At 34.5% G+C, this 23,105-nt stretch overlaps 1 protein-coding gene and 1 long non-coding RNA gene across 3 annotated transcripts in view; one reads left to right on the top strand and one right to left on the bottom strand.

Annotated features, from left to right (window-relative positions):
- LOC136036330 (uncharacterized) overlaps positions 1-23,105 on the top strand; it is a 350,999-nt gene that overhangs the window by 62,382 nt on the left and 265,512 nt on the right. The window lies entirely within an intron of this gene.
- Positions 1,991-23,105, bottom strand: part of LOC136036327 (ATP-dependent DNA helicase PIF6-like) — a 35,231-nt gene continuing 14,116 nt past the window's right edge. Inside the window, exons 3-5 of one of the 2 annotated variants that reach the window (XM_065718484.1) lie at positions 14,534-14,735; positions 9,403-9,659; positions 1,991-2,622 (exon numbers count right to left, since the gene is read on the bottom strand). In XM_065718484.1, the coding sequence (XP_065574556.1) occupies positions 9,605-9,659; positions 14,534-14,735 (257 nt within the window). In that variant the 3' untranslated portion in view covers positions 1,991-2,622; positions 9,403-9,604. Of the gene's footprint in view, positions 2,623-9,402; positions 9,660-14,533; positions 14,736-20,257; positions 22,653-23,105 lie in introns of those variants that run through there. The other variant, XM_065718482.1, reaches the window with a different exon arrangement.

The following is a 23,105-nucleotide window of genomic DNA, read 5'->3' as shown; positions in this document are numbered from 1 at the left end:
GTTGGTAAAATTGGAAAAAAGACGATTTCTAATTTAATTTGGTCTGGTCCCTGATACGCCTGCCAAATTTCATCGTCCTAGCTTACCTGGAAGTGCCTATAGTAGCAAAACCGGGAAAGACCGACAGAACTTGCGATTGCTATATTTCACTCGGTTAATACCAAATGCAATAAAAAGAGATAGCCTACACAAGGATGGATTCTAAAATTGTAAACATTACAGGAGATCAGAAATGGATTGACATTTAGCCATAGAGATAACCAAAAAGAAACTAATTGAGGTTATATGCAAAATAATGACCAATAAATAGTGGCAACATAAGAAGTATGTTCAAAATACTTAAAATCAATACTACAATACTTAAAATCAATAAAAAAAAATCAAAATACTTCAAAATACAAAATGTGAAGTTTTGAAATAGCCCTTTTTATTAAGGTAAAGATGTAGAAATTAATCATAAAACAACCCCACATCCTTTGTACGTGTAGGCTTTGAAAGGGAATTGAGAAACAACCGCTTCCTTGCTTATGTAGTCTGTCGTCTGGAATAATTTGGTTGACCTATGGTATAATTACATTAAAAAAAACTAGTTTTTTTAACTGAAAGTAAGGAGCGACATTAAAACTTAAAACGAACAGAAATTACACCGTATATGAAATGGATTGTCCCCTCCGCAATCCCTCGCTCTTTACGCTAAAGCTTTTAATTGTTTTAAAAAGCAGAATTGTGGCAAAGAGTCAAACTTTAGCGTAAAGAGCGAGGGATTGCGGAGGGGACAATCCATTTCATATACGAAGTAATTTCTGTTCGTTTTAAGTTTTAATGTCGCTCCTTACTTTCAGTTAAAAAAACTAGTTTTTTTATGTAATTTCTGAACGTTTTTGAATTAATGCATGTTTGATTTTGACTCTCCACACGTAAACTATTCAAATGAAATTGGCATATTAATTCCTTTTTTGGCTAAATGGCTTTCTCTTAGTTTTGATCATACGATTTTCGGAAATATGGGATGGGGAAGGAAGCCTAGTTGCCATGCAATTTTTCGGTTACATAAAAAGGCAACTATTAATTTTAATTTTAACGAATTTTTTTATTAGCAAAAATGTACGTAACTTTAGAATTAACTTACGTAACAAACTTTTATATTCTTTAATTTTTATTATGTATATGAGGGGGTTTGTACCCTCGTTAATACCTCCTTCTTTACACTAAATCGTAAGTTTTGTCCCAATTCTTTAAGAATGACCCCTGAATCAGAAAGGCCGTAGAATAAATAGTTGAAATTACTAAAAATACTTTAGCATAAAGAGCAAGGTATTTATCTCCTCCTAAATACCTCGCTCTTTATGCTAAAGAATTTTTAGAACCCCTCATATGCGTAATAATCTCTGTTCGTTTTAAGCTTCAATGCTACTTCTTCCTTTCATTTGAAAAAAACGTTTTCATGTTTATTTTTCGTTGTTTTCTTATAGTAATGCTAGAGAATCCTGCGCCCTTTTCATTGAATTTTTCTTCCCCCATGACAGATTCCTCCAAGGAAAGATCCTCCAACATAGCCCCCTCTCCTCAGCCCCACCCCCAAACAAAAAAATCCCCCTGAAAACGTCTGTACACATCCCAATAACCATTACTATATGTAAACACTGGTCAAAGTTTGTAACTTGCAGCCCCTCCCCCAGGGATTGTGGGGGAGTAAGTCATCCCCAAAGACATAGTGATTATGGTTTTCGACTATGCTGAACAAAATGGCTATCTCAAAATTTTGATCCGTTGACTTTGGGAAAAAAATGAGCGTGGGAGGGGGCCTAGATGCCCTCCAATTTTTTTGGTCACTTAAAAAGGGCACTAGAACTTTTCATTTCCGTTAGAATGAGCCCTCTGGCGACATTCTAGGACCACTTGGTCGATACGATGACCCCTGAAAAAAAAAAAAAAAAAAAAAAAAAAAAAAAAAAAAAAAAAAAAAAAAAAAAAAAAAAAAAACAAACAAACAAATAAACACGCACCCGTGATTTGTCTTCTGGCAAAAAATACAAAATTCCACATTTTTGTAGATAGGAGCTTGAAACTACTTCAGTAGGGTTCTCTGATACGCTGAATCTGATGGTGTCATTTTCGCTAAGATCCTACGACTTTTAGCGGGTGTTTCCCCCTATTTTCAAAACTAAAGCAAATTTTCTCGGGCTCGTAACTTTTGATGGGTAAGACTAAACTTGATGAAACTTATATATTTAAAATCAGCATTAAAATGTGATTTTTTGATGTAGCTATTGATATCAAAATTCAATTTTTTAGAGTTTTGGTTACTATTGAGCCGGGTCGCTCCTTACTACACAGTTCGTTACCACGAACTGTTTGAAAGACACATTTTATGGGATCGAACAACTTTCATATTTAAATTGCTTGACTGGTCCTTTTCACTTAGGAGTATCTTGGGATACTGCAAATTTCAGATAATTATGCCAACACCATTAGTCATGCTGTTTATCAAGGCCTATGAATTCTAGATAAAATCAAGTACCTGAAAGTCTCGAACCAAAAAGGTATGACCTCTATACGTATCGGAGACTGCATATTGTAGGTAGCAATAATATTCTCAATTTTGAAATTGAGGAATTTTACCTGCAAATGAAACAAAGAATAATTAATCGTGAAACTTTAAAACGAACAATAAAATCAAGCATATCAGACTCAAAAACGAACAAATAAACAGTGTGTTAACTTATCCAACGGAAATAAAAGACATCCACCCGTCAGGTTGTCACTCTCCATGGCATTGGAAATTAAAAATACCGACCACGACTTCTCTACTTTTTAAAGGACAGTCCTGACTCCAACAAAATTTAACCAAATGTATCCGGTTTTCAACTGAAGTTACTTCCCTCAATTTGAGCTATACTACAGTTATAATTTTGGTTCTTGAAGATTACGGTACTGTTGCTTTTGTTGAATAATACTAAATTGGACTCCACCTGAAAAGCATAATGCAAAAATATGTGTCTAAAGCATAATACAAAAAAAAATTGTGTCTGCATGCAAAAAAAGAATTTCTACTCTTTTCATGTATTTTCCAACTTTAAAAGAAAGTGGGAAACTTCCCGCTTTTAAAGGACCTGTCTATTGTTTGAAAATCAACTCAAACGACAAAGTTCAAAAGTTCAACGACACTCAAAGGACAAAGTTCAAAGTAATTTCACACCCTCAAAGTTTTGAGTCAAGTCTGATAGGCTTTCCGTAACTTCAAACTTAGCACCACTACTTTGTAACGAATTTTAGTTTCTACGCTCTACAATAGGAAGGTTTCAATGGTGTAATTTACCAATATAGGCTAACTCTTGTCGCTACTACTACAACTATTGCTGCTACATAAGCACTATATGCGAGATGTCACTTAATATTAACTGTAGTAAGAAGCGACCCTGCTCAATAGTAACCAAAACTCTAAAAAACGGAATTTTGATACCAATAGCTACATCAAAAGAATTGCATTTTAATGTTGACTTTAACTATGTAAGTTTCATAAAGTTTAGTCTTACACATCAACATTTACGAGCCTGAGAAAATCTGCCTTATTTTAGAAAACAGGGGGAAGCACCCTATAAAAGTCATAGAATCTTGACGAAATTTCACACCATCAGATTTAAAGTATCAAAGAACCCTAATGTAGAAGTTTCAAGCTCCTATCTTAAAAAATGTGGAATTTTGCATTTTTTGCCAAAAGGTAGATCAAGGATATGTTTATTTGTTTTTTTTCGTGTTTTGTTTGTTTTTTATCCCCAGAGGTGCTCACATAGAGCCAGTGGTCCTAGAATATTAAGAGAGGCCTCATTCTAACGGAGATGAAAAGTTCTAGTGCCCTTTTTAACTGACCAAAAAATTGGAGGGCACATAGGCCCTCTTCCACGCTAATTATTTTCCCAAAGTCAACGGATCAAAATTCCGAGAAAGCCATTATTCAACACACTCGAAAAACCTTATAACTATGTATGTGGGGACAACTTACTCCCCCTCAGCCACCGTGGGAGGGGCTACAAGTTACAAACTTTGACCAGTGCTTACATGTAGTAATGGTTCTTGGGAAGTGTAAAGACGTTTTCAGCGGGATTTTTCGATCAGGGGGAAGGGGTTGAGAAGAGGGGATATGTTGGAGGAGCTTTCTATGGAGGAATTTCTCATGGGGAAAGAAACTTTCCATGAACGGAGTGCAGGATTTTCTAGCATTATATAAAACAAAAACAATGAAAAAATAAATATGAAGAAAAATTTCAACTGAAAGTAAGGAGCAGCATTAAAACTTAAAACGAACAGAAATTATTACACATATGAGGGGTTCACCTCCTCCTAGTACCTCGCTCTTAATTTTTTAACACTAAATGATTTTTAGTAATTTCGACTATTTATTCTACGGCCTTTGTGACTCAGAGGTCATTCTTAAGGTATTGGGAAAAAATTTAAGCTTTAGTGTACAGAGCTAGGGGGGTAAACCCCCTCATATACGTAATAAAAACATGCGAATACAGAAGTTCGTTGCGTAAGCTAACTCGTAAGTAACGCATATCTTTTACTAATAAAAACGCTCGTAAAAAATCAAAAGTTCTAGTTGACTTTTTAACTAACCAAAACATTGGAGAGCAACTAGGCCTCCTTCCGCTCCTTTTTTCTCAGAATCATTCGATCCAAACTATGAGAAAGTCATTTAGCCAAAAAAATGGAAGTTTTGTTTCAATTATTCATCTGCGGAGAGCCAAAATCAAAACATGCACTAATTAAAAAACGTTCAGAAATTAAACAAAAAAAAGTTTTTTAACTGAAAGTAAGGAGCGACATTAAAACTTAAAACGAACAGAAATTGCTTCTTATGTGAAAGGGACTGCTCTCTCCTCAACGCCCCGCTCTTTACACTAAGATTTTTTACTGTTTTGAAAAGTATAGTTGAGTGAAAGAGTCAAACTTTAGCGTATTAAATAAAAAAATACAAGTTTTTTTTTAGCTGAAAGTAAGGAGCGACATTAAAACTCAAAACAAACAGAAATTACTTCGTATATGAAAGGGGCTGCTTCTTCTTCAACGCCCCGCTCTTTACGCTAAAATTTTTACCGTTTAAAAAAGTAGAGTTGAGAGAAAGAGTCAAACTTTAGTGTAAAGAGCGGGGAGTTAATGAGGAAGCAGTCCCTTTCATATGCGAAGTAATTTCTGTTTTAACGTCGCTCCTTACATTCAGCTAAAAAAAACTTGTTTTTTTCTTATCTAATTTCTGAACATTTTTTAATCAATGCATGTTTTGATTTTGGCTCTCCGCAGAGGAATAATTAAACCGAAATTTGCATGTTTATTTATTTAGTTTTTTGGCTAAATGTCTTCCTCATAGTTTTGATCGAATGATTTTGAGAAAAAAGGAGCGGGGGAGGAGGCCTAGTTGCCCTTCGATTTTTTGGTTACTTAAAAAGGCAACTAGAACTTAGGTAGCGAATTTTTGTCTTCTCATGTTTTTATTACATATATGAGGGCGTTCACTCCCTCGTCAGTACCCCGCTCTTAATACTAAAGCTTAAATTTTGTCCCAATTCATTAAGAATGACCCCTGAATCACAAAAGCCGTAGAATAAATAGTTGAAATTACTAAAAATACTTTAGCATAAAGGGCGAGGTATTAGGATGAGGTGAGCCCCTCATATGCACATCTGTTTGTTTTAAGTTTTAATGCTGCTCCTTACTTCCAGTTGAAAAAACTTGTTATATTTATTTCCCCAGAGGCATAGTTATAAGATTTTTCGACTACGTTGAATAAAATGGCTGTCTCAGAATTAAGATCCGTTGACTTTGGGAAAATATTTAGCGTGGGAGGGGGCCTAGGTGTCCTCCAATTTTTTGGTCACTGAAAAAGAGCACTAGAACTTTTCATTTCCGTTAGAATGAGCCCTCTCGCAACATTCTAGGACCACTGGATCGATACGATCACCCCTGGAAAAAAAAAAACAAAAAAAAACAAAGAAACAAATAAAGACACATCCGTGATCTGCCTTTGGCATTCTATGACTTTTAGGGGTTGTTTCCCCCTATTGTCTAAAATAGGGCGAATTTTCTCAGGCTCGTAACTTTTGATGGGTAAGACTAAACTTAATAAAACTTATATATTTAAAATCAGCATTAAAATGCGATTCTTTTGATGAAGCCATTGGTATTAAAATGCCATTTTTTAGAGTTTGGGTCGTTCCTTACTACTGTTCGTTATCATGAACTGTTTGAAAGAGTGGGGCGTTGAGGAAAGAACAGCCCCTTTCATACACGAAGTAATTTCTGTTCGTTTTGAGTTTTAATGTCGCTCCTTACTTTCAGCTGAAAAAAACTGGTATTTTTTGTTTAATTGTCAATTAGAGGAGTTAGCAATTTCTCAGGAGTGACTAAAAGTATCAAGTTGAAGCTTTCAGAGCAGCTATATTAACTACTTACACACTTACTATTTAACTAAATCAGAAAGGCATAATTGCATTCAGGTTGTCAAAATAACGTTGATACTACGTCTAAGGAACAAAAAGAAGTTTTAAGTTTTAATTTTTACAACGCTGCCTAATTAAAGAATGATGTCACATTGCCCAATTTTTGGTTTATAGCAACAAGACCAGATCACTGGGCACAGTGCTTGGAGTCATTGAGGGGATATGAGGGCTTGACTACTCCATTTTGCTACGGGTACCTGGGTAGTTTTAGGTTGGCTTCAGGTACCCGGTCAGTTGTAGTTTGGGAGCAGGTTCACAGGCAGCTGTAGGTTTGCTGCACCTACAGGTTGGCTTTTGTAGGTTGGCTGCAGGTACCCAGGCTGTGGCCGATTGGCTGCAGATATTGGGATTACAGCTAGTTTGGCTGCAGGTTCCTGGTGAGCTGCCAGATTAGAGGCATAAGTATGTTGCAGGATTAGAAAGATATGTGAGTTGGAAGTAAAATATGAAGGGTTGGAAACTTCAATAGTGCACTGCGATAGGGCTGTTACGGTAGGTACTGCCACGGTAGGGCCTGTCACGGTAGAGGCTGTCACGGTAGGGATAGAGCTGTCATGGGACATTTGGAGGGGATACCACAAGTAGCATTTAACAGTTGTACATGCTGTTACGATTGCTAACACTGTTGCTAGTTCTGTTAATATTATTACGAATAAAACACTGAGCTACTGCTACTACTTCTTATACTACCGCCGATAGTACTATGATGCTAGTACTGTTAAGGCTAATTCTATGAAGGTGGAAATTTGAGAGAATACTATAGGATATTTTAAATAAATCAAAAGACACTATGAACATTCAATTTGTCAAAAGAGGGTACATAAAAAAAGAAGGATTGGGTATTTAATTGGAACTTTCAGCGAATACTCAAAGAGGAAGATCAAGTGCCTGCTACTACTAATAACAGGACTACCACTGCTACAATTACAACTATTCCTTCTAAAACTTAACTCCTATTTCTATTGTAACAACTTGTTAGGCTACGAGCATTAGGATAAAAATTCCAAGAGCTATTTGAATGTTCTTGCTGTCTAAAGAACACGTCAGTAATGTTATAGCACTAGCTCATAGTATTAAGTTAAAACTTCGAGGACTTGTGAAATGAATTTCAACTGACCAGTGTGCAATATGTTAATACTATTTGTGCTTTTATCACTAGTGCTATTCCTATAAATGCAAATACTAGTGCTACTAACAGTACCACAACCTCTGCTACTGTCATTACCACTATTAATAAAACAGCTACTACTACTGTTACAACTAAAACTAACGTTACTAATTTTAATTCTATTCCTACTACTACTACTGCTGCTTCTACTACTACTATTGCTGCTGCTCCTACTATTGCTAATATTACTGCTGGTACTACTGCTTTTATTGCTAAGGCTAAGGGTATTGCAAAAAAATAGGGAGATATTGAACCTGTTTTTAACTAAATCTAAACAAACTATGCTTACACAGTCTGTTATAAGGACAAATCAGCAGTTCTTCAGCAAAGGTTGATGTTATTAAGTTCTAACTTTCAATGTGAGTTGTGTTGAAGGGGATTTTGAAGAAACCCAAGAGTAGTATGCAAAGCCTGCTACTGATATTAGTGCTGCTACAGTAACTGTTGCAACAACACAAGCTAATGGTATTAAGCTGAAGCTCAAGAGCACCTTAAATTATTCAGCTGAACCTTTAAGGGTAATTAGTCGAGGATTTCGAACTTTCGAAATTTTTAAAAAATATTAAAAAAAAATATGGGTATAAGGCACTATATTTGGAAAGGTGAAACTTTTAGGGAACACCTAGAGAGAGTTCCAAATAAATCAAATAATAGTAGGTGGCAGTATCATTGTAACTTTTGAACGAGCTAATTTGATTGAAAACTAAAACTTCTAGTTCCCCTTTTTAAGAGTCAAGAGTGATTGAAGGGCAAGAAGGCTTCACACATTTTCAAAATACTCCCCTCTCAAAATTTTTAAAAAGTGATTTTCCTCAGCATAATAGAACGGTCCACTACCTAGGTATGTGTGTCAAAGGCTATTGGTTATGCCAACACCCGTGGTAATGCATTTTACCCTTTGTAAATAAATTTTGCTTTAATACTAAATGGTGCCTTAAAACTAAATGAAAAGGCAGTGTGTATATGCTGGTTGCCAACAAAACATCTCAGCAATACCTTGAAAACAAGTGAGGGGGTATTAGGTTGAAACTTGTAGGGGCACTACTATTATATATTATGACGAGTAGGGCTGAAAACCCCCAAAGCGAAATCAAGACCAGACTAAAATTTACCCTTTACTGAAAAAAAAAGTACATGGACATGAAAATATTTATTCTTTGTAGTGTTTTGGTTTGCGCCAAATTAAGATTACTATAACGAAAATTACTATTACTATTACTGAAATTACTATTACACTGTAACTAAAACTAAATTAAACTGTTACTAAAGTTACTACGACGGAATGAGGCAAAATTGGCTCTATTTTGAACAGAAATAAGAGTTAGAAAATTCAGGGCACGATTAATAAGAAAAAAGACTGCTAGAAAAGCTGCAGAATTTTTCAATGGATTAAATAACAAACATATCGATTTCAAATTTTTTATGCAAATAAGAAACACTACTAAATTAATTCTATTTAATTTTACATTTTCTGCAATAGAAAAGTTTCAATGAAAAAAAATTAGTGTCAATAAGCAACGGGTGGTTCTTTTAGATTATTAACTTTATAAAACACAATTTTTTTCAAAATGATTTTTTTAGCTTTAGGTAAGTATGAGCTACGGTTCACTTTTTACTAGGTTGTAGCTACTGCTGCAACCATGATAAATTGACTCAACAAGTAGCAAACAATGAACTATTCGCAAAGTGATAGATCACCCTACTAACCACTTATAAGAATGAGAAAATAAGACTTACGTTGAAACCTAGTTTTTGTATGATTCTGGCAACTTTTCTGGCTGCCAAGCGGGAGTCTGCCTCTGATTTGGCACCCCTGCACTCGACTCTCCCGCTGCTAAAAATCTTTGCTTCTGCTTGGGGATTTCTAATTCTCATGAACACAGCATCCTGACGTTTATCATAAATGACGTTCGAACCTTTGATGGCAATCTTCATGCCATCAGCATGAATATATACAGATGATCATGCCTGTATATACAGATGATGCTATGTTCCTAAAACAAAATAATAATAAGAATACTGAAGAAGAGCATATGACCAAATACACAATGCTTAAGATTACTAGTACTAATGTAAACGCGGCTGAAAACTTACTTAAGAGAAAGTTTCTAAGAAATTTGGACGCAATTAGTGGTACGACAATTCTAAGAGTCCACACAATAATGAATTTAGTAAGCTTGTGAAGTTTTCCGCTAAAACTAATTATATTGTAAATATTTTCTTTTGTACATTGAAAATAAAATGAAAATCGCAGTGAAGTAAAATCTTGAGTAGATGAGCAATTAGTAGTATTATGCATCAAATATTTGGTTTAATTTATTAGGTTGTTTCCAAGGCTGCTACAGACACATAGTTTTTTGGATATCGCTAATGACGTAGTAGGCCTTAGACTCTTATAGTTGCAAAAGGAAGTAACAGCCAAACTCTTGTTTGTAGTGATTTTTGTTCGTTTTAAACTTGATTTGTATGCGCAAGTTAGGTTTTACTCATTTTAAGATTTGATTATTCGCTTAAAATAGTACCTGTAGTATACTTGTTTGCTATGGCCTGATTGGTTTACGTTTTGTATTAAGATATACATTTTTATATTTATTGATCTTAAGTTTATTTCTGGCCTTTGCTGCTCTTTGAAAAACTTTTTTGGAAACTTTTTTGCTAGTTAGCTTGAGGACAAAGACAAATACTTGACCTTCTTAATTGGTTTTCTATTGATTTTAAATTTCTGTTTTTAAAAAGAAGGCATTTGTAGCTAATTGGCTACAAATGGTAGTTTTTTGCACTAGGCAGTTTAAAAGAAAATTAACCTAAATCAATTAAAAGAAAATTTAAAAGAAAATTATATATATATATATATATATATATATATATATATATATATATATATATATATATATATATATATATATATATATATATAAATATATATATATATATATATATATATATATATATAAATATAAATATATATATATATATATATATATATATATATATATATATATATATATATATATATATATATATATATATATATATATATAAATAAGTTGTCTGTCTGTGTGTCTGTCTGTCTGTCAGGTGACGTCATGTTTCTGTGTTGACTGACGTCATGAAGTTAGTTGTCGTCATTTTTGCTTTGACGGTGACGTCATTAATGGTATTTAACACATGCGTTCACGGAAAAATGTTTAATTGTAAAATGACTGAAGAACCTACAATGGCAACAGCCGAGGAAGCTGCTCAAAGAGTCTATGCCAAAAAACTTGCTGCTGATAGAGAAAGTACGAAAAGAAAGCGTGTCGAGGAATCACAAGAACAGCAAGAAAACAGGCTTGCGTCTAAAGAACGCAAAACCGCGCAGTTAGATGAAAATCCACCTGGAAAGCGAGAGTCAAAACATATCAAAACTGAAAATGATAGCGATGATGATTGGGTTTGGGATTTTGACTTGGATAAGGTCATCAATGCCTACCAGATTTAAATTAAAAAACAAAGGTTCGGCGATATGTACTTCATAGTGACGCTGAAAAATAAAGAAGAAAAAGAAAACTGAAAAAATGTAAAAAACTAAAAAAAACTAAAAAGAAAAAACACTCAAAGATAAATTACAGACCGGGACACAAATGACGACCGACACAGAGGGAATATAAATGACGACCGGGAATCTCAAAGAAAAATTACAGACTGGGACACCCGGACACAAATCACGACCGGGAATATAAATGACGACCGGGACACAGGGACACAACTACAACGGGGACGCCGGGGGCACAGGCGGGATATATAATTGACGACTGAGACACAGGGATTGTTTGAATAGAAATTACAGACCGAGACACCGGGACACAAATGACGACCGGGACACTGGGACACAGGGAATATAAATGACGACCGGGACACTCAAAGAGAAATTACAAACTGGGACACCAGGACACAAATGAAGACCGGGACACAGGGAATATAAATGCTATTTATATGCACAGACAATGGGACAGCGAAGAATGTTGTATATTCGCATGTTTTACGTAGTTAAAAATATATATTTATATCTATCTCTATTCACAGGTGGGACACAGGGACACAGCTACAATGGCGCGTAACTAATATGGCGCGTGACGACTTACGCGCGCGGGGGGGCTTGGGGGGCGCGAAGCGCCCCACCAGCTAGGTGTTGGGGTGGCGCGAAGCGCCATCCCATCAGCTAGTATATATATATATATATATATATATATATTATATATATATATATATATATATATATATATAAAAATATATACATATATATATACATATATATATATATATATATATATATATATATATATATATATATATATATATATATATATATATATATATATATATATATATATATATATATATATATATATATATATATATATATATATAAGTTGTTGGTTTGTGTGTTGACTGACGTCATTGTAAGGATTGAGCATTATGCCGTCATGAAGTTGTTTGTCGACTCACGTCATGTTTGTCGACTGACGAAATTACAGACCGGGACAGACCGATTTCAGACAAGCTGAAATCGGGGTGCTAGGAACAAAAAAAAAAAAAAAAACACGACAAAACCAAAGTGTTGCTCTCGCAACACAAAAAACCAAAGTGTTGCTCTCGCAACACAATTAAATAAATATTCGTAACAAATAAACAGACAATTGATACTAATATAAATGAGCAAATAATTTTAAAATGATTGAAACTTAAATTGAATAGGCAAATCAAGCTTGAAACGAAAAACAAAATCACTGCAATAATTGGAAATTGCCTTCTTCTATCACTATAAAAGTCTAAAATCTACTGCGTCATTGGCGCTTTACTGGAAACTCTAAATGCGTATTGAACAGTTTTGGAAAGTACAATTAAAATCAAAGGAATATTTGGTATATAAAAATGTTAATTGTTGAAAGTTAATCGGTTCAAGATTTTACTTCACAGTAATTTTTATTTTCATTTTCAATGCTGTAATAACTGGAAAACCAAATGTTTGTTATATAATTCGTTTTTAATAAAGCACCAATGACGCAGTAAGCTTTAGACTCTCTTTAGACTAAGCTTTAGACAGTATCCAAAAATATACTAACTCTTGTTTGTAAAGATTTTTGTTCGTTTCAAGCCTGATTCACCTATTCAATTTAAGTTTCATTCGCTTTAAGGTTTATTTATTTATTTATATTAGTACTTGTTGAATGTTTGTTTGCTCAGATTCTTTATTTTATTTAATTTATGCTTCATCAATTCATTTAATTTGTGCCGCATAAGCCATAAGGCTTTTCGGCAAATTTTTCTTTTTTTGTAATTTTTGTGTTTTTTAAATAACTTCTCTCTCTCTCTCTAAATAGCAAAATATTTTTGTTCGTTTTAAGCTTAATTTACATATTCAATTTAGGCTTTACTTGTTTTAAAATTCATTTATTAATTTATTTCAGTACCTGTTATATGTTTTTACTACGATTGTTTATTTAATTTCAGTTCCTTTTGGGTTTCATTTATTCTTTAATAGTAATTTCAGGTTGTTTTGAGTTTGAGTTACAGTAGGTATCTGTTAATTCTAATCTTGAGTTTAATATTGTCTTTACTTAAATTTTTTTTTTTTTGAATTGTTTAAAAGTTAATTTATAAAAGCAAAGACATTGTCAGATTAGATTTATAATACATCTATTAAATGAACATTTTTATGATTTAATGTATTTTTAATGGTTCTTTAAGTTACAGAAGACAAAATGTGGCAACACTGTAATCAAGGTGATTGGACAATTGACAAAGAACATTTCCTTCATAATTCGGCAACACTGAGCATAGTGAGATGGCTAAGGTGATCGACGATGGGTTATTGCTTCATGCTGGTAATTCAAACCCCAGAATTAAATTCATAGATAAAAGTTTTTCAACTGAATTCATTTGTTCTAAACTCATCATTGTGTTGCAAGAGCAACACTTTTTTCTACCATCCCAATTTTAGCTTATTCCTTGAAAGTGGTAAGAGTCTACCCTCTGCAGTTTTTACGGAAAGTGTGGACATTAGACCAAATTGATGAATATGACTTTGCATTTTGGAAAACTTGGTAGAATTCTTGCCTGGGGCCAAAAAACTATTGTATTTACCCATTTCTGTTCGTGGTTTAAGCTGAGTTTATCATTCGGTTTTTCGCACTTGGGATTATGGTAGAGTAAAATTATCAGATGTGCCTCTTAAACTTTAAAAGTTCTCTCATTGCTAAAGAAATTAGAGTTTATCCTTTGCTCCTTTCTAAGTGATGACGTTAGAAACTTCCTTCATGTGATATACCAGTTCATAAGTTTAAAGGGGCTGACGACTTCACTATTAAGGTACCCACTGAAACCAAAAATAGGCCGATAACAATTGTGAGACACATATGGGAGTTTTAAGAAACAGTCGGCTGTCAGCTCATAATCGTCTTCGGCAATGAAGGGTTCGCAACTCTTGCTAGTTGAAGTACCTATTATTTGTTTCCGGTGTATTTGATGGTAAGACCAATTTGGTTCCAATGGTAAGACATGTAGGGACTTGTAAGTAATAATTGGCTGTTAGGCTACAATCATGTTTAGCAATGTGGGGCTTGCGACTTTTGTGAGTCGGTGTACCTAGTATTTATTTTATGATCCTTACAGATTAACAACTTCAGTGTTTAATCGAAGCGAGAAAACAAAAACAAAGTGTTGCTCTCGCAAAACTTTACTCGGCAAAGCCGAAAAAAAGGTTGCCACAACACCTCACACTGCCCATGCAACGTAGATCTAGTTAAAACCTTGACTTCCTACAAAATTTTTAACCAGCTAGATCTAACAAATTAAATTAAGTTCTTATCTTTGGGTCATAACTTACTGAATGATAGGAGAGACAACATGATGAGCTATAGCTTCAGCTCTCGCAACTTCTTCCAGATCTATTCTTCTTCTTTTATTTACATGCGAGTCGTCGCCTTCTGCTGTCTTCAGTAAGTCGGTTAATGGGGCGGAGCTCTCTTGAAGTGTTAGATCCTCTGAGGGAGTTTCAGCAAATCCGGGTCTTAAGCGGGGTTCAGCAGCTAAACGGTTAAAATTTAAAAATTATTATTAAAATGAAATGCTAATTAATAAGTTATAATTAAAGAGAATATGCACGTACTAATATACAACATTGACGAAGCTTGTTTAAAAAGAAAAATAAATTATATAGTTCATCCCTGGGAAACAAAGAAAACAAATAAACATGTGTCGACGATGTCTAAATGTCTAAATAATTTATCCAAGAGGAATTTAATCAAACTTTTCTGGATTGTTAAGAATAACACAGCTCTTGAATATAATTTTAAAGTAATATGTGATACAATTTGCATTCTAACTAAAACGAAATTTATTTCAAAAAAGAAAAAGTTTGATAAGATTGGTAATAAGGATAACAGATTATATTTACCTATTAATTTTACTTGTAAGCAGATTGAAGATATTAATTTACCAGAAATTTTAAATCAGCGGCATGTTTGGTAAATGACGACTTATACTTATTGACGACATGACTGCCTTTCCATGGATTATTCTTTATGGTTGATTGTGTATGGCTATGCTGTTTGACCTATGTGATTGTATGGATGAGTAGGGTTAAGGCCTCATTCAAGTGCTGGTCTATATTAATCACTAATTTTGGAAAACAGTCTTCCTTTTCTCCTTCTGTCTATTTTTTTTTTATGTGTTTGTGCTGTTGCATTGGTGATTTCTCTTTTCATGATATATATATATATATATATATATATATATATATATATATATACTAGCTGTTGGGGTGGCGCTTCGCGCCACCCCAACACCTAGTTGGTGGGGGCGCTTCGCGCCCCCCCCCCAAGCCCCCCTGCGCGCGTAAGTCGTTACGCGCCATATTAGTTACGCGCCATTGTAGTTGTGTCCCTATGTCCCACCTGTGAATATAGATATATATATATATATATATATATATATATATATATATATATATATATATATATATATATATATATATATATATATATGTGTTTTTAACTACGTAAAACTTGCGAATATACAACATTCTTTGCTGTCCCATTGTCTGTGCATATAAATAGATTGTCAGGTTTACCGACTCTTGAACATGCAACATATAATGGTCCATGGGAAAACAATCCGTATTCAGATCTATACCTCATGATTCTAATGATTGCCCTTGAGCTTTGTTGATGGTGATTGCTAATCGACCATTCCCTGAGTCGCCATCGTCATTTATATATCCCCCTGTGCACCCCGGCGTCCCCTTTGTAGTTATGTCCCTGTGTCCCGGTCGTCGTCATTTATACTCCCTGTGTCCCGGTGCTTTGTTGATTGCTAATCGAACATTCCTTTTGTCCCGGTCGCTTTCTCTTTGAGTGTCGTCATTTATTTAGATTGTCAGGTTTACCGACTCTTGAACATGCAACATATAATTGTCCATGGGAAAAACAATCCATATTCAGATCTATACCTCATGATTCTAATGATTGCCCTTGAGCTTTGTTGATGGTGATTGCTAATTGAACATTCCCTGTGTCCCGGTCGTCATTTATATTCCCAGTATCCCGGTCGTCATTTGTGTCCCAGTGTTCCCCTTTTAGTTTTTTTTATTGGTTTTGACCTTTTTTTAGGTTTTTTAGTTTTTTTCTTTTTTCTTTTTAGTTTTTTTTGAAGTTTTTATCTTTTTAGTTTTTTTATTTTTATTTATATTTTTTTAGTTTTCTTTTTCTCCTTTATTTTTCAGTTTTTTTCCTTTTTTTAGTTTTTTTTTTCTTTTTTAGTTTTTTTTAGTTTTTAGATGAAATTTTTTTTAAGTTTTTTTCCTTTTTTTCTTTTTAGTTTTTTATTGGTTTTTACCTTTTTTTTAGCTTTTTTAGTTTTTTTTCGTTTTTTCTTTTTACTTTTTTTTTAGTTTTTATCTTTTTTATTTTTTTTTATTTTTATTCTTAATATTATTAGTTTTCTTTTTCTCTTCTATTTTTCAGTTTTTTCCTTTTTTTTAAGTTTTTTTTTTAGTTTTTAGTTTTTTTAGTTTTTTAGTTTTTATATTTTTTTTAGTTTTTTAGCTTTTTTATTTTTTTTTATTAGTTTCTAGTTTTTTTGTAGTTTTTGCCTTTTTTTAGTTTTTAGTTTTTTACCTTTTTTAGCCTAACCAGGATTTGAACCTGGGACCTTCATTCTCCGTTCTGACACCCTCTCTCACCGAGTGACTACTCCAGCATGTTCATTTTGGTGTTTTAAATGGTATATTATTAACCAAATTAATGTGTTTTACAATATACTAAGCATCGTCAAAGCAAAAATGACGACAACTAATTTCATGACGTCAGCCGACACAGAAACATGACGTCACCTGATCCACAGATCCACAGACAGACAACTTATTTTTATATATATACTAGCTGTTGGGGTGGCGCTTCGCGCCACCCCAACACCTAGTTGGTGGGGCGCTTCGCGCCCCCCTAAGCCCCCCCGCGCGCGTAAGTCGTTACGCGCCATATTAGTTACGCGCCATTGTAGTTGTGTCCCTGTGTCCCACCTGTGAATATAGATAGATTTATATATGTGTTTCAAACTACGTAAAAATTGCGAATATACAACATTTTTGGCTTTCCCACTACTGGAAGCTTTCCGTTTCCAATTGCCAGCAATTGATCTGAAAATGTTTGACCAGAATCATCGTTTTGCAATCGGACACGCATATTTGTAGTTAATTTTAATATTTTTACGTGTGCTCATAAATTAGAATTTTTCAGGCAAGCATTCATTTCGTCTGCAGGAGTTAAACTACGTAAAAATTGCGAATATACAACATTCTTGGCTTTCCCATTGTCTGTGCATATACAAAGCCGTATGCACTAATAATGACGTCATATGCAAACGCTCTTTTTACAAACAAACAAACATGCATACACACAACTCGTTTTTATATAGATAGATAGATAGATGGATACAATACAAATTAACTGCGTAAAACTTGCGAATATACAACATTCTTCGCTGTCCAATTGTCGCTGCATATAAATAGATTGTCAGGTTTACCGACCCTCGAACATGCAACGTACAATTGTCCATGGGAAAAACAATCAGTATTAAGATCTATACCAAATTTTTCTAATGATTGACCTTGAGCTTTGTTAATGGTCATTGCAAATGCTAATCGAATTGGGAATTGCAATCTTTTAAATTGATAAGGCAGATCCGTTGGAATCATGGGAATGCGAGGAATAAGAACAGCCTTACCCTCAAAATGCCCTGTCAAGATTGTCGCCTTTATTAGGCTTTCCATTGTTTTTTTTACGGCAAGTCGCGTGCCATTGCAAAGCTTTGGTGGGTCGCCTATTTTTAGTTGTAGCACGTGTGGTGGAAACCCTGAAAGATATATGGAATTTAAAAATTCAGATGGATAATTAACCGCTTCATTTGGTTCCAAAACTGTGTCGACTGACTTGCAAAGGACTGCCTGGTCTCGAATCTTGGTCAAAACAATATTGTTGATTTCGTGGACGTCTATATTTTTGGGTGCGAGAATCGCTCTTTCACTTAGCCATTTATTATTTTTATAATTTTTTAGAATATTCGGAAATACTTTTTCAATCAATTCATTTTTGGACGTCACTAAACTACAGAAATCAGCAGGTAGTTGTATACGTCCTGAAATTGAGTCTATCGTATCATAAATGTCTTTTTGTTCCGACGTTAACTTGTAAATGTTATTTTGTACATACGACAATAGATCACTCGTACTGTAACTTTGTTCACGATCCAATTCTACACATGTCGAAACAGCAGCGATACGGTTAGGTGAAGGCATTCCCAAATCCTGAAGAGGTTTGTTTGCCATACGTACGCACAAATCTTCTATAATAACTAAAAGCCATTTATTATTTTTATAATTTTTTAGAATATTCGGAAATACTTTTTCAATCAATTCATTTTTGGACGTCACTAAACTACAGAAATCAGCAGGTAGTTGTATACGTCCTGAAATTGAGTCTATCGTATCATAAATGTCTTTTTGTTCCGACGTTAACTTGTAAATGTTATTTTGTACATACGACAATAGATCACTCGTACTGTAACTTTGTTCACGATCCAATTCTACACATGTCGAAATAGCAGCGATACGGTTAGGTGAAGGCATTCCCAAATCCTGAAGAGGTTTGTTTGCCATACGTACGCACAAATCTTTTATAATATCTAAAGTGTCGTTATAAATTTCTGATGTAAAATCAAAAGTCATTTCTGACGTCTCTAACTGTTTTCGATGGAGTATATCTTCGGACATTTTTGACTTATATTTTTCCCATAACTCTGTAGGAGCTGATGGAGAGCAAGTGTACGAATTTGACTTGGGGTTGACGTTTCGCACGCGTCATTGATGCAGTTATCCCAGTGTTGGTCATTCTCCAATAAATTCAGAGCTTGGCATGCACTACGGTAAGTGTCATGTATAGTACCGTTTACAGTTCTCAAATACTCAAAGGATGTCGGACCGGGTACATTCACCAAAAGCAGGCGTAGAAAGAAGCATTCATGTTGATTGGGGTGAACGGTGTAGAGTCTTCCTATCGTGGTATCTTTGAAGATGGTAGGTTGGCCGTAAACCCACTGGTTATCTACTTCGATGGTGGTACCGTTGCCATTGTAGGTTTTTCAGTCATTTTACAATTAGAAATTTCTCTTTCAACGGTCTTCTTACAATTAAAAATTTGTCTTTGAACGATATTCTTAAATACCTGTGTCCTGGTCGTCATTTATATTCCCTGTGTCCCGGTCGTCATTTGTGTCCCGGTATCCCAGTCTGTAATTTCTCTTTTTTCTTTTTTCAGTTTTCTTTTTCTTCTTTATTTTTCAGCTTCACTATGAAATACATATCGCCGAACCTTTGTTTTTTAACTAAAATCTGGTAGTCATTGATGACCTTATCCAAGTCAAAATCCCAAACCCAATCATCATCGCTATCATTTTCAGTTTTAATATGTTTTGACTCTCGCTGTCCAGGTGGATCTTCATCTAACTGCGCGGTTTTGCGTTCTTTAGCCTCAAGCCTGTTTCCTTGCTGTTCTTTTGATTCCTCGGCACGCTTTCTTTTCTGACTTTCTCTATCAGCAGCAAGTTTTTTGGCATAGACTCTTTGAGCATCTTCATCAGTCATTGTAAACTTAAACATTAATAGAATTCTACGCGAACATATGTCTTATATAACTTGAATGACGTCACCTTCAAAGCAAAAATGATGGCAACTAATTTCATGACGTCAGCCGAAACATGACGTCACCTGATCCACGATCCACAGATCCACAGACAACTTATTTTTATATATATACTAGCTGTTGGGGTGGCGCTTCGCGCCACCCCAACACCTAGTTGGTGGGGGCGCTTCGCGCCCCCCCCAAGCCCCCCCGCGCGCGTAAGTCGTTACGCGCCATATTAGTTACGCGCCATTGTAGTTGTGTCCCTATGTCCCACCTGTGAATATAGATATATATATATATATATATATATATATATATATATATATATATATATATATATATATATATATGTGTGTGTGTGTTTTTAACTACGTAAAACTTGCGAATATACAACATTCTTTGCTGTCCCATTGTCTGTGCATATAAATAGATTGTCAGGTTTACCGACTCTTGAACATGCAACATATAATGGTCCATGGGAAAACAATCCGTATTCAGATCTATACCTCATGATTCTAATGATTGCCCTTGAGCTTTGTTGATGGTGATTGCTAATCGACCATTCCCTGAGTCGCCATCGTCATTTATATATCCCCCTGTGCACCCCGGCGTCCCCTTTGTAGTTATGTCCCTGTGTCCCGGGCGTCGTCATTTATACTCCCTGTGTCCCGGTGCTTTGTTGATTGCTAATCGAACATTCCTTTTGTCCCGGTCGCTTTCTCTTTGAGTGTCGTCATTTATTTAGATTGTCAGGTTTACCGACTCTTGAACATGCAACATATAATTGTCCATGGGAAAAACAATCCATATTCAGATCTATACCTCATGATTCTAATGATTGCCCTTGAGCTTTGTTGATGGTGATTGCTAATTGAACATTCCCTGTGTCCCGGTCGTCATTTATATTCCCAGTATCCCGGTCGTCATTTGTGTCCCAGTGTTCCCCTTTTAGTTTTTTTTATTGGTTTTGACTTTTTTTTAGGTTTTTTAGTTTTTTTCTTTTTTCTTTTTAGTTTTTTTTGAAGTTTTTATCTTTTTAGTTTTTTTATTTTTATTTATATTTTTTTAGTTTTCTTTTTCTCCTTTATTTTTCAGTTTTTTTATTTTTTTTAGTTTTTTTTTTCTTTTTTAGTTCTTTTAGTTTTTACCTTTTTTAGTTTTTTTTAGTTTTTAGATGAAATTTTTTTTTAGTTTTTTTCCTTTTTTTCTTTTTAGTTTTTTATTGGTTTTTACCTTTTTTTTTTAGCTTTTTTAGTTTTTTTTCGTTTTTTCTTTTTACTTTTTTTTAGTTTTTATCTTTTTATTTTTTTTTATTTTTATTCTTAATTTTATTAGTTTTCTTTTTCTCTTCTATTTTTCAGTTTTTTCCTTTTTTTTAAGTTTTTTTTTTAGTTTTTAGTTTTTTTAGTTTTTTAGTTTTTATATTTTTTTTAGTTTTTTAGCTTTTTTATTTTTTTTTATTAGTTTTTAGTTTTTTTGTAGTTTTTGCCTTTTTTTAGTTTTTTGAGTTTTTTTTTTAGTTTTTAGTTTTTTACCTTTTTTAGCCTAACCAGGATTTGAACCTGGGACCTTCATTCTCCGTTCTGACACCCTCTCTCACCGAGTGACTACTCCAGCATGTTCATTTTGGTGTTTTAAATGGTATATTATTAACCAAATTAATGTGTTTTACAATATACTAAGCATCGTCAAAGCAAAAATGACGACAACTAATTTCATGACGTCAGCCGACACAGAAACATGACGTCACCTGATCCACAGATCCACAGACAGACAACTTATTTTTATATATATACTAGCTGTTGAGGTGGCGCTTCGCGCCACCCCAACACCTAGTTGGTGGGGCGCTTCGCGCCCCCCTAAGCCCCCCCGCGCGCGTAAGTCGTTACGCGCCATATTAGTTACGCGCCATTGTAGTTGTGTCCCTGTGTCCCACCTGTGAATATAGATAGATTTATATATGTGTTTCAAACTACGTAAAAATTGCGAATATACAACATTTTTGGCTTTCCCACTACTGGAAGCTTTCCGTTTCCAATTGCCAGCAATTGATCTGAAAATGTTTGACCAGAATCATCGTTTTGCAATCGGACACGCATATTTGTAGTTAATTTTAATATTTTTACGTGTGCCCATAAATTAGAATTTTTAAGGCAAGCATTCATTTCGTCTGCAGGAGTTAAACTACGTAAAAATTGCGAATATACAACATTCTTGGCTTTCCCATTGTCTGTGCATATACAAAGCCGTATGCACTAATAATGACGTCATATGCAAACGCTCTTTTTACAAACAAACAAACATGCATACACACAACTCGTTTTTATATAGATAGATAGATAGATGGATACAATACAAATTAACTGCGTAAAACTTGCGAATATACAACATTCTTCGCTGTCCAATTGTCGCTGCATATAAATAGATTGTCAGGTTTACCGACCCTCGAACATGCAACGTACAATTGTCCATGGGAAAAACAATCAGTATTAAGATCTATACCAAATTTTTCTAATGATTGACCTTGAGCTTTGTTAATGGTCATTGCAAATGCTAATCGAATTGGGAATTGCAATCTTTTAAATTGAAAAGGCAGATCCGTTGGAATCATGGGAATGCGAGGAATAAGAACAGCCTTACCCTCAAAATGCCCTGTCAAGATTGTCGCCTTTATTAGGCTTTCCATTGTTTTTTTTACGGCAAGTCGCGTGCCATTGCAAAGCTTTGGTGGGTCGCCTATTTTTAGTTGTAGCACGTGTGGTGGAAACCCTGAAAGATATATGGAATTTAAAAATTCAGATGGATAATTAACCGCTTCATTTGGTTCCAAAACTGTGTCGACTGACTTGCAAAGGACTGCCTGGTCTCGAATCTTGGTCAAAACAATATTGTTGATTTCGTGGACGTCTATATTTTTGGGTGCGAGAATCGCTCTTTCACTTAGCCATTTATTATTTTTATAATTTTTTAGAATATTCGGAAATACTTTTTCAATCAATTCATTTTTGGACGTCACTAAACTACAGAAATCAGCAGGTAGTTGTATACGTCCTGAAATTGAGTCTATCGTATCATAAATGTCTTTTTGTTCCGACGTTAACTTGTAAATGTTATTTTGTACATACGACAATAGATCACTCGTACTGTAACTTTGTTCACGATCCAATTCTACACATGTCGAAACAGCAGCGATACGGTTAGGTGAAGGCATTCCCAAATCCT

This window comes from Artemia franciscana, chromosome 15, assembly GCF_032884065.1.
Source record: "Artemia franciscana chromosome 15, ASM3288406v1, whole genome shotgun sequence".
In the NCBI taxonomy this organism is placed as follows: Eukaryota; Metazoa; Arthropoda; class Branchiopoda; order Anostraca; family Artemiidae; genus Artemia; species Artemia franciscana.
Note: the sequence above shows the minus strand (reverse complement) of the source record. Positions and strands in the feature narration are given on the sequence as shown.